Below are 12,340 nucleotides of genomic sequence, written 5' to 3' on the forward strand. Positions count from 1 at the left end.
CTCCTGTCTCTTTAAGACCCCCCTCCCAAGTAGCCATATATGTTCTGATTGGTTAGCTTCTGGAAGATGCCTTTTGGATCTAGATGTTACGTAAACAAACAATAGTGGTCAGATTTCACGTTTTTTTCTAGTTCTTTACTCAAAGTGGAGACTTCTCAAATACATCCGTACATGTTTGAGCCTGAATCGGATGGAATCATTAATTCTAGCCACTGTATCACTGGTCGTGAACTTTGCAAGTCAAACTCAGCATATCAAATTGGCCAATCACTCATCTTATCCACTCTACAGTCTAAAATGGCAGCTGATGACAGTTCAGCCTTGATCTGAGCTCTTTACACTGACTGCCAGTTGTTGGTAATGGCTGATGGAGCAGTGCAGTGGGCAAGTAAAGACCATGGCAGGTTACACATCATTCTCCCCTTGTTGGGGAAAGGTCTCTCTTGCAGACTGATAAATGTTAATTACCCACTCTAGCCTGACATCAGGCGGACAATGCAGCCCAGGCAGCAAGAAGAGGGCCTGATGATGTAGAATGAGAAATTACTTGTGAATATCAGCTGTGGTTTTGCACTTGTGCCCATGTTTTAGTTTGTATATTCAAGTACATGTGTTTGTGGTTGTGATTTAAGTCATCATTTTGAATCATAATTACTAGCATCTGTCTGTTTTAGTACTGGCCCCTCTGTTATTTTACAGTCATGGTTTTCCTCCTGTCTGTATTTCATCTCTAAGTTGTGGTTTGCCATCATTCATGTGTCTCATTAAAGGTCTGATAATAGAAAAGTGCAGCAGTAGCAGTAAGGGACATTTACCACAAACCTGCAAAAATCAAACACTTTTACAAATGAATGGTGAAAGTGTGGACAGGAGAACAACAGAGGTATTTATTTGGGGTAGCAGCATATCCTCCATACATTTGTCCTTATTAATCAATATAGATCAGCTAACAGCCTTACTCCCAGTCTGCCCAATGGCAGTGACAAGGGTGCGATACAGCTAATCAATACTTCAGTGATTTTGCCTGGAAGACTACACATGCTCTGTGTGTGAACCAGCTGATGTATCCTCAAGAAATACTAATCAGAGATAACCTAGAGTCACAGGAGGAATCATTTCTGCAACTTATCTCAGTCTGATGTAGCCACACTATGTGTGTATGTGTAAGTCCAAGAAAGAGAGAGAGACAATTAGAGGGGGACAGACAGACAGGCAGTGGACAGAAATCTAGATGGGCCGTCATTAGAGATATATGATTGCTTATGAAAATTACCATTAGGGCTAAGTCGATGTCAGAGATATTGAGACCAATTTAAAAGGTAAAATGTGTTTATGGGGGACAATCATGTTGTCATCAAGACAAAATAAAGTGTCCATGTATATTTTTAATCACACTTAAACCACGACCACTTACTCCAGGTGAAAAGAAAGTTACATACATGTATATAGGTCTATTTTAACCACTGACATTTAACTAAAGTGGCATGACGCTGAAATTGTTGCTATAGTTACCACTTAAACATAGAATTGGAAGGGTTAGGGTTAGAGAAGAGTTAGATGCATTAACTGTGTACATTCTGAAAAGCAAAGTAAAAGTCTTATTCATTTTCTGCATAGACAATGTTAGGTGACTTAGAGCTTTAGTGACTCATCACTGCCCATGAGAGTAACACCTTATTATACAGCCTGGAGTTTATAGTGTAGTTTTGATGTATTGTCTTTATCACTTACCAAAAAATACACAAGGCTGATGTATTCTCAGGCAGAACTGCTTGTCTGATGGTCAAATAGCTTCAGCAATGTACAGTTACACAAGGGATTTAAATCAAATCCTTCACATTTGATTGAACCATTGAAAAGTAGGCAGGGCTTTGAGTTTGGTGGGATATGGAGCAACAGAGAAAAACAAGCTGCAGGGGACTGTTGGCTCCACATGCACCTCCCTGACCTGATAAGGAGGAGGACGGGGGAGAGATGAATAAATTGGACCTTAGCCAAATTGTGTAGGAAATGGAAAAAAAAGTTTTGCCCATTACATTGCTCTCTTTGCTACTATGACCCACACATGGGGAAGTGTGGTTTTATATGACCAGTATGACTAGCTACTCGCCCAAAGACACATTTGATTGGATGAACTTTTGTAAATGCCCCCTTGATGGCAGGATGATTCATCAAACATTTGAAACAATTTTGCATAAAGAGAAAATCATTTTGAATAGGGATTTAATCTAAAACTACTTTGATACTTTTTCCCACACATATTCGGCATTTAACAAGACAAGAAACAGAAACAAAGGATTAAAACTCAAGAAATCCCTTTATATACACTTTCAATGTAAGTGATGGAGGACAAAATCCACAGTCCTCCCTTCATGCAAAAATGTTACGTTTATTTGAAGCTTATATGAGGCTTCAGCCATGCAAATTGGTTAAATCAAATCGATATCTCTTTACTGCCCAATTCCCTCTTTTTGTTATAGTCCTTTTACTGCAGCTGAACAGGAAAATACTATCCCTTGAGACACAAAGAGGAAATTTTTACTACTAACTGTAACTGTGGAAGATGTCCACTTCATTAACTCAGACTGCTGAATTGTAGCTTTTGTGTCCCCCATTGTACATCGTAAGTGCATTTAAAAGGGATCTTCTAATGCTCAGTATGAACAGGAGAAATGATTACAGCAAGGAAAACCCTGTTCCAGTGTTCATTTGGGCACCTGACTATTGTTTTAAGACAGACTTGAAAAGTTGTGAAACTACCCTTTAAAAATGTAGGTACAGTGGAATAAACCCAGATTATGGGGACAAAGGAGTAACAGTTGGGCATTTTAGAGGAAAGGAAACATAAATTATACAGGTATTTTTGTAAAAACTGGGTACTCTACTGGGAAAATTGCCCATATTCTGCACAATCCATATAGTAATTGCTCCCAAACATTCAGAGCCACAGTTGGTTGGGTTATTGAAGAAAAATATATGGGTTATGCTCCCAAAAATTCAACAGGGGCACTCACTAATGCTGGAGTATGGCAGTGTAGTTTTGGAGTAGGAACCTGGGCTACAAAGAGTTATCCTCTTCTGGGAATGGGTCAGCGGGAATCTAACACCACCCGTCGCCATCAACAACCCCTACAAGATTACATTTATCAGTCAGTTGCAGGATTTAACCCGTCACAGTCTTACAGTATGTGTCTTGTAAATAAATTGCATGTCCTGTACTTATGGAAAGCTTTTAGATGAGACAAATCAGTATGCTTGTCAACATGTTTACTTCACTAATGGTTCTCTCCAACTGTTCCCGTTTTCCAGTGAATTTTAGTGACACTGTTTTTCTAACCTCTTTGGTCCTTCATGTGTGTTGGAGAATATCTAAAAGGTGCATCACATTGTGAAGGAAGATGTGTTTCACAGCATCATCTGATCTTTTATTCATAACATAATGCTGTCATTGTGTGTCTGCCTGCCTTTCTGCTCTTATTTATCAGCACATTATGATATTGTTTTGTTTGTGTTTCCCCCGCTGCGAGAAGGACATAAAACAATTTTCTTTTTAAATCCTTAATCAGGTCAGCCTCTGGTAATGACCCTTAATTATTGTGTGTGTATGTGTGTGTGTGGTGGAAATGAAAAAAGTGACTTAATGACTCATTCTTCTGCTCTCTTCTTTACTCTAGTTGAGTTCAACCCTGCCTTATGAAGAAAATATTTTAACTGCTAAGTCTTTTGTTGTAAAAACTTAACAACAGAATCGGGCCTCGATTTAACATTTATAGAGGAGGACCAACGTGATTTATACTTCACTCAGCCTTTTAAGATTCCCCCCACGTCACCACTTATGCTGCTGTGTTATGATGTATGGGTCACTGGTAGAGAAGATGTGTCTGTTCATCCCACTGCTGCAAATGTGTTGTGGCCAGACAAGCTTAACTGACAACACCACTTAGTGAACTTCACCCAAGGAAATACCACATTGGTCGGTTGTTTACCAAGATATGTCTACACACAAGTTCTTTAGTTGTAATGCCAGCAGTAGGCCTATGTGGCAAACAGATCGAACATCCAAGGCTGTTGGAGTTCTGTCAAATACAGAGCTGCAAGCAAACGCTCTTATTCTCACTGCGACTGGAGATCTATTCATTTAAGGTGTCCATGCCAGACAGAGAAGCTTGTAAAATACCACTGGGAGAAGACTTTATGCATACTACAGTGCAGGCATGTACATGGGCAGCTGCAGACTTGCATGTTGATGCACACACCGTTCTATACATAATAGAGTTAGACACATTACACACAGTGTGAAATAGTCAACAAGGTCGCAAACTCACAATGGCAAGAAAAAAAATAGCTCCTTCATTGTTTTTGGCTAAACAAGAAGAAAAGTCAGAAAAAATAAAATGTAAATCTGACTTGCACTCATAGAAAAAGTGCAAGATACTGTGAATGTTGTCTAAAGAGACTGGATAAAGAAGGAAACCATATCCACTTAACACTTTCCACTGCACAAACATCACTGACTGACTCCAAAGAATGGCACAGAGGTGAAAGAAATGTGTTACACCTTCCCGTACAGGGTCGATACTGACTAAAGGCTTCATAGCTCTCAACACAGAAAGGAATTCAAGGAATTGGCAGCTACTGACTGTGCTTCAGTCAGCGAATAATAAATACTTCACCAACTGTTAAATCTAATATCCATGAAGGAAGCTTGACATTCTCAAGACATTAGTGATATATGTTTTAATTGCTTGACATTGACCTAGAATAGAACTAAAATAGCAAGATAGGAGCATCGTAAAGGGAATATTTCTGTAAATATTAAGTAGCATGGTGGTTAGGTTTCCTGCATACTCATTATAATCACAAAACTGCAGTATCCAAGAGAGAAGGCATCAACTATTGCCTTAACTTGCTGCCTCTGCATCTTGTTAGGAGGAAAACACATGATGTAGGGTTAGACTCTCTCTCTGTGAATTACTAACTGTAGATACAGTAAATAACAGTTATGACTCATTACTTAAATTAAAACTGTGAACACAACCCCTGACTTTGCCCTAGTTGATGTGACTTCAGTGTTGGAGTGTCACTGAGGATTTTTAGTAGGCAAATGCTGTATATAACACTATGTTTAGAGTTCAGCTCTTTGGTCATGCTTCATGCATGCAACTGAACATCACAATTTAAAGGGCTCTGTTTGAAAAGAACAATGAATAGATTTTTTGTTACATGAGAACATTCTACAAAGTCAGCTCATTCTGCAAACCCCTCACTATTTTGCAAGCTGAGCGGCTGCCAAGAAGCACGCAGCCGTACAGCCCTGTATCAGAACGAAATCAGCAGACGCTCAGAGCCAACAAGAGACATCCCCCCGGGACTCTGCTCACCAGGAGGTGGATGCCAGTTTAGATTTCGCAGCCAAAATGTGTCTCCATGCAGCGTTCAAGTCTTTCCCCTCCTCTTACACTGCCATCAGATAATCTGATTTAAGTCTATTTTTGCCTCTTTCATCAGCAGCTTATTAAACACTTACTGTGGGAACTATTAGGTGAAATGGGTTACAGAATGACTTCAGCCCTATGAAATCCACTGCAGCCTGCTGTGTGTAGTGTGTTCATTATTGCAGTACTGTAAGTTACATCTGAATCAGAAAATTTTGTTCCAGACAGGGAATGCAAAATGAATATATAAATAAATTAATACAATGTAGTAGGTTCCTGGTTTCTGGATGTGAAAGAAAAAGTGAGAAATGAAAAAAGGGGGGAGAAAAAGGCTAATGATAGGCTCCTTCATCAATGCTCAAGACATTCAACATTCAACATTCAGCATGCAGTTTATAGTCTCATCAGTGCAACTTATACTCACTGCAATATACTTCAATTCTTAGATCACTAACATTACAAGCAGCCATTGAGGATTGTAAAGGTCAGAAATTACAGTGCCCTTCTGTAACTGTAAAAAGTAAGAGAGAAGCTTTGTGCACAGAAAGTTTAAGTGGGTGAAAGCAGATATCCTAATGAGAGGCTGACACAGGAAACCATCTAAAGAAGTGTGTTGAAGCTGGCGACACTGTTGTGATTGCGGCTGAGTTAACATGGATATTATTAACCATCTTCTGTTTGTAATAGCTCTTTAAAGTATTCATTTAGCATTGTTCAGACATCAAAGTTTAAGTAATAGCATGCTGCAGGACACGTAGTTCCTTGAATAACATGCAAGAAACATATGTTTGGATTTTCAACTTGAGAGAAAATGTGATCCCCGAAAGTAGCTGAAGCCAAACCTCATCATAGAAGTCAGTGTATAAAACAGCAACAATAAATCCATGTTTTATGTGAACTCCATTAAATGGCTGTGTGTTATTGGGCGTCTCCTCTGACTGTCTGTCATTTGAGAGGGAAGAATTTGGGATTTGTTTCTCCTTTGATATCTCATTCTACTTGAATGGAGCTGGTGGAGCAGAAAGCAGAGGAAGTAGAGGGGAGGGTGAAGGGGTGCTCGTCTTCTCCAAACCCACAGGGTCCCTTCCACTTCTCTGCTGATGGCCTGTAATTGGTGTTTAGCACTGTTGTGAAGTGGCCTCAGCTGCAGGGTGGCTCCTAAGGCTGGCTTTCAACGTGTCACTGGTTTATGTGTCCCATTATGTCTTCACTCTCGAGCTTGAGCCTTTCATCTACAATAGTAGGGTGCAGAGGAAGCAAAATCAGAGGCACTGTGTGATAGATAGATGGTTGGATGGATGGATGGATGGATGGATAGATAGATAGATAGATAGATAGGTAGATAGATAGATAGTGGAGGGAAAGAGTTTTTCTGTGCTCACCAAAAGTTTTGAATTTGGGGGGTGGGGGGGGGCTATGAGCATGATTCATGACATCACAACTAGTTTGGAGCAAATTACACACAGACACACACACACACACACACACACACACACACACACACACACACACACACACACACACACACACATAATAATAATAATATATATACTACTATATATACTCTGCCATGTCTGTTGCTCGTCCTGAAGTTTCATGCATTATTTATACATATATAAATAATGCATTATTTACACAAATTGAGTTTTCCTTATTTTTGTGGCATGTGTGATTTTTTATATATATAAATGAACTTTGCATTGCCTTTATATTTGAGGCGTTTACAATATTCTGTCTACCCCTGTGCCCCAGTCAAACGGCCAAACAAGGTAATGCTTAAATGTCTTCCTGAAACCACCCCAGTGAAGACTCCAGGGTCTGCCAACACGTTTGCTATTGTTTATTGTGTGAGACGTGACAGCTCCTTTTTTGCACATCACCACATTTGTCCTACAGTGGTTCTGAAGACGGCTCATAATTATGCAGCAGCACTTCCTGATTCATGCATCATGAGTCATGAATATAGCTGAGGGCAGCTGAATGCAATCAGAGGTGCCCTGTAGGGGGCACTGTTGGTTCTCATGAACGACCCCGTGGTACAACAGGTTGCAATGCTCTCCCCGCTTTTCCTCACTGGATGGACGCTAATGATCCATGGGAGTATGGGAGTGTTCAAATAAAAATTTACTGGGTCATGTCAGCCACATTAACCTGAGTTTAGAACCATTTTATGATGACCAGGTAAAAACTCTAAATGTAAAAGTGTGCCTTTGACCTCTGATTTGTGTTTTGTATATTTTGATAATACTGGAAGTCTAGTGACAGGTGCAAAGCTGGTCTTTATGTTTATTTCAAACAGTGTTTTTCAATATGACACAGCAGGACATCTCCATGTATGAGTTGGAGTTGTGATATGCCTGCAGAGTCCCCCTGCGTTACTCTCATTTCCCAAATCCAATAGAAAATGTAATTAAGCTTACTCCATCCTAATTTTCCGTCAAGTTTCTTTTTCCAACGGGTTGAGACCCCCAAAATAGCGCATTCCGCCCGGAAATTAGATGACACTACTTGCTGACGTGACGCCCGCAAACCCTCCAGTTTGCCAATCCAGCCCGGAGTCCCCCCTCCTCACCCAACCCCAGTTTCAGCACTCCCCGGTCCAAACACACACACACACACACGCACACACACAGCCACAGGGTGCAGAGCGCAGCAGCAACAAGCTCAGGATCCACTTCTCCACCGTGCGCCACTGATCCGCGCATGCTTCTTCATTGCGTGGAAAGTTGGATGACTATTTTAGATACAGAAACCTCTACACATGTGAATTTTCACATACAGGTGACTCGGGATCCCGCTGCCAAACGCACCACTATATGAGAAAAAGAAGAAAAGAAAATAGCTGCACGTTATGACCTCTCTTTGGAAAAGCAGAAATTGTTGAGGACTTTTTTTTTTTTTGGTGTTCTTATCGCTGATGAAAATATTGCTGCCTGGCTTTAATTTGATGCCAATAGCCTGTTGGATGATTGGACCGCGGCGCCGTAGGCTACCCCTTCTGTGCAATAAGACAAATGGTAAGAAGCAAAGAAACAACCTCACACTGCAACCGTTTCACACACTTATTTCAATTTAAACGACGTCTGTGTTGCTTTTTATAGTCTATACTGTTGGATTGGCTTTACACTGTTTTATTTCCCTAAGCCCCAGTGAGAGACGATAAATAAATCTCTGTCACCATCAGCGCACATGTCACATATTAGATGTTGCGCGCTGCAGGGTGCGATGGGTGACAAGCGGTTTGTTTTCACACACCCTGAGGCACCTGTTTTATTTTAGAAAATTAACACTTAACTCAAAACACACCGGGAACAATCGAAGAAGCTTGAAAGATGCAGATTCATGCTTTAGTAATTCCGTCATTTTTTTGGAAGGGGGGAGGGGGGGTATTACTTTCCCCTGTTTGCTTTCCCTCAGGATGGAAAAACTGCTGTGTGTTTGTGTGTTTGGTGGGGGAGTGATGATGATGATGATGATGGTGACCGTTTCCTCATGTCTGTGATGGCAGGTGGTGTCGCACGGAATACAACAGTTAGGTTTCAAATGGAGAAGCGCTCACAGAGGATAAATTGCGTGCGAAGTTGCGAAGCTTTCTGCTGAAGGAGTTATCCAGAGGCTTTCCCCTCCTCCCCGAATAAATGATGAGTCCACGGCGAGATATGGGGCCGCTTCAATGCGTGGGACTCAGCGCGCTTCTGCTGTGCACAGGTAAGACCCCCCACCCTCCTCCCATGAGAAACCACAGATAATATCAATGAGCCCTTGTGTTCATACAGCAGAATTATGGAAATGAAAGTTAACGGGCTTGGTCACATAATAGGATACACTCTGAGTGCATCAACCTTTACTGAGTGATTTTATTCACTGTGGAACAATGAAATGCAAATTATTCCCTTTTAGCCAAGAGGACCCACAGTATATAATTTATGAGACATATAATTAGCTGTAAGCTGTTGTGGCAGAATACAAAATGACTTGTAATATTAACGTGAATGAACTGTGACAGTTGCCTAGAGAGTGTGTGGGTTTGGGGGTTATAGCAGCACTGGCATGGGATGAGTCGTGTGTGTGTGTGTTTGTGTGTGATAGAGAGTGAGTGAGAGAGAGAGAGAGAGAGAGAGAGAGAGAAAGAGAGAGAGAGAAAGAGAGAGAGAGAGCATGGCACTGCAGAGCGCCAGGACTAACAACAGGCTGCAGACAAAACCCATAAAATGAGAAGTAGCATCTTCTCACTAAGTTGCCTTTCTGCTTGGATAAACGGTGTGCTTGTGAAGCGGAGTTGCTGTTGTTTTTTGGGTGTTCAAGTGTATGGGCAATGTTTTATTGCGAGAGGGTGTGTGGGGGTTTTAGTTTGTGTGTGTGCAGACCTGAGAATATAAAGTGCCTGTAGGAAAAAACTAAACTGCATGTTTTCCTTCCTCATTGTTTACCTGCCAATCAGATGCATATGTAAAATACCCACTCTGTATTCACATGGATGTGGATGGAGACCTTCCAGGTCAAAATGTTGCTTTAATAAAATAAAAAATAAAAAACGTAGGAGCTTGCATATTTCAGTGTATGGGCAGCCTTTCGCTTTCATATGTAAAACACCCAGACACCAATCATCATCTCTCGCTTGGCTGTGGCCATTAGAAGAAAGATATTTTAGCACAGACCACACATTTATGTTCAGATGATGAAGAAATTAGTTTACTATATGAAGAAAAATTACATTATTTTTTCATAGTTTTGTAGTCAGTCCATTTGGTTATGACAAGGTTTCATTGCTGATATGTGGGGATGAGGCACTGTCACTGTACACGGGAGCATTAGCACCAAGAGCAGACAGCTTGAAAATAAATGCACAGTTTAGTCATATTTAAATAGATAGATTTTTTAAAAAGTTAGTACCTTACAGCACATACAGCCGCAACATATACCAATATTTATACTTAAGGCTTTGTAATAATCATTTTATTTGTATATCGAAATGTAGCCCAAAATGCTTTAAATGAAAGGAATAAATAAGAACATAAACATATATATATTTTAAAACATTAATGTGATATAAGATGGAAAATAAAACCCACTTGATAACAAATAGAAATAAGATAAAATAAAGTGAGAGTGCAATACATAGAATATGTGCTTCAATTATGTTAATTTTAGATTTAGTAAGCAAAAACTAAAGTATTTTGTTCTGTGTACACAATCCATAAATCATTGCACAGAGTAAACAAATAAGATTACAGTTTAGAGGTGCTGGTAGGAATATTTTGTTACCTTTGGACAAAGCCAGGCTAGCTGTTTCCACCTGTTTTATGCGAAGATGATCTAACCGTCACCAAAATGTCTGCACTGTAGCTTCATGGAAGTGTATTGTCAAAAACAGCTAACTATCCCTTTAAGAGCATGTAAGACAGTAAACTTCTAATTGTTTGAAACTGAAAACACACGTGAATATTAGAATTAGTATCCACACTCTCTGCTGTAAATGTTCATCAGATTCAGCAGCACTTGCTTGAGCTTGTGTGTTAAACAGTTTTACGGCATATGCAGTTTTGGGTAGGTCCACTTTTATTTGAATTTTTAACTTGCTTGGACTAGTGCATTCCTTTCTAGTAAGTAATGTTAACATGTCACCAAAATGTTTTGAAACCTGAAGGGGAAAACTGTGAAAAAAAGGAGTAGTCCATAAAACTAGTGGGAAACCTTTTTTCAGACTCTCTTCACCCAGTTGAAGCATACTCCACAAACACACAGACAAAGACCAGATAGATCCACATCTCGCTGGGTCTGGTCAGCCTCTTAATCTTTGCAAGTGAAAGTGCAGAGGAGAGAGTGAGAAGAAAAAAACAAAACAACAAAAAAAACAAAGACAAAAAAAAAACAGACTCCATCCTGTCAGTCAGACCCCTGATGTTCAGAGTCTCAGAGGATATTATAACTCTCCAGTCATCTGATTGCTTTCACTGAGAGGCTCTGGGTTGTCTCGATGAGACTTGCACTGACAGGCAGATACTGTAGAAGATACCTACACACACTCACATACTGTCAGACTGGCCATCAGGCTGTTTGGAAATACTCCATATAGTCTGGCAGTTTTTTTTAGACACAGGAGGACAGATTGCGAGATTGTCATCTCTTAGTCAGAAAATAAAGTTTCAGGCGAAAAATTGCATAGTTACCACTTTACAAAAAGACAAACTTATAAAAAGTTGCAGGATGGACTTTAGTGTGAAGTGGAAGCCATATTATTTCCAGAAGTTAAACTTTTGAAAAGAAGACTATTTGCATATTCATAGATCATGGATTTTTCAATGAGGAGATGTTTTAAGGGAGGTATTTGAACTTTTTTACTTTTTTGTGTAAAAAATATAGCAGATATGAGTCATTAATCAAAGCTGAGTGGGGTGAGGGGTGTTCAGATAAAGCGGTTATCCTTAGATTAATTTACATTTTTGGTCTTTGATGGGACATGGAAGTCAGAGTTTCGACACGTCCACACACCTCCTGACCTCCACTCCCTCTTTTTCCACTTCACTACATAATACACTTACAATATGTGGTAAAACATGGAGAAAAGCAGGAAAAGAACAAAAAATACAGTTTTTCTAATGCATATAGAAAAAATTATGTACCATTTTGTACCATCATGACAATTGAGGAGTGTCTGGATAAAGGATAAGATTAAAAGAGTGTGTATCCTGGTTAGATCACCAGTCCAGAGAAGGCAGAACCTGAGAAATTTAATCCAGTGTATTAATCCAGTGGGTAATTTTTGAATTAAAGAGTCAATCAGCTACTTTAACAAGTTCCACACGAGCTCCATAAAGGATTAGTCCTGTTTACTGTAACATTTGACACTCTTTCCAAAATATCTTAAATCAAGATGTTTAGTCAATTCAGCTTTAATACCAGTT

General features: G+C 39.9%; 1 protein-coding gene across 1 annotated transcript in view; it reads left to right on the top strand.

Annotated features, from left to right (window-relative positions):
• Positions 1–9,076: 9,076 nt before the first annotated feature.
• The window catches only part of si:dkey-112m2.1 (transmembrane protein 132C), a 158,431-nt gene continuing 155,167 nt past the window's right edge, over positions 9,077–12,340 (top strand). The window contains exon 1 of the mRNA XM_053339453.1: positions 9,077–9,143. Coding sequence (XP_053195428.1) covers positions 9,077–9,143 — 67 coding nt within the window. The remainder of the gene's footprint in view (positions 9,144–12,340) is intronic.

The sequence above is a fragment of the Scomber japonicus genome, chromosome 19, assembly GCF_027409825.1.
Source record: "Scomber japonicus isolate fScoJap1 chromosome 19, fScoJap1.pri, whole genome shotgun sequence".
NCBI classification, from domain to species: domain Eukaryota; kingdom Metazoa; phylum Chordata; class Actinopteri; order Scombriformes; family Scombridae; genus Scomber; species Scomber japonicus.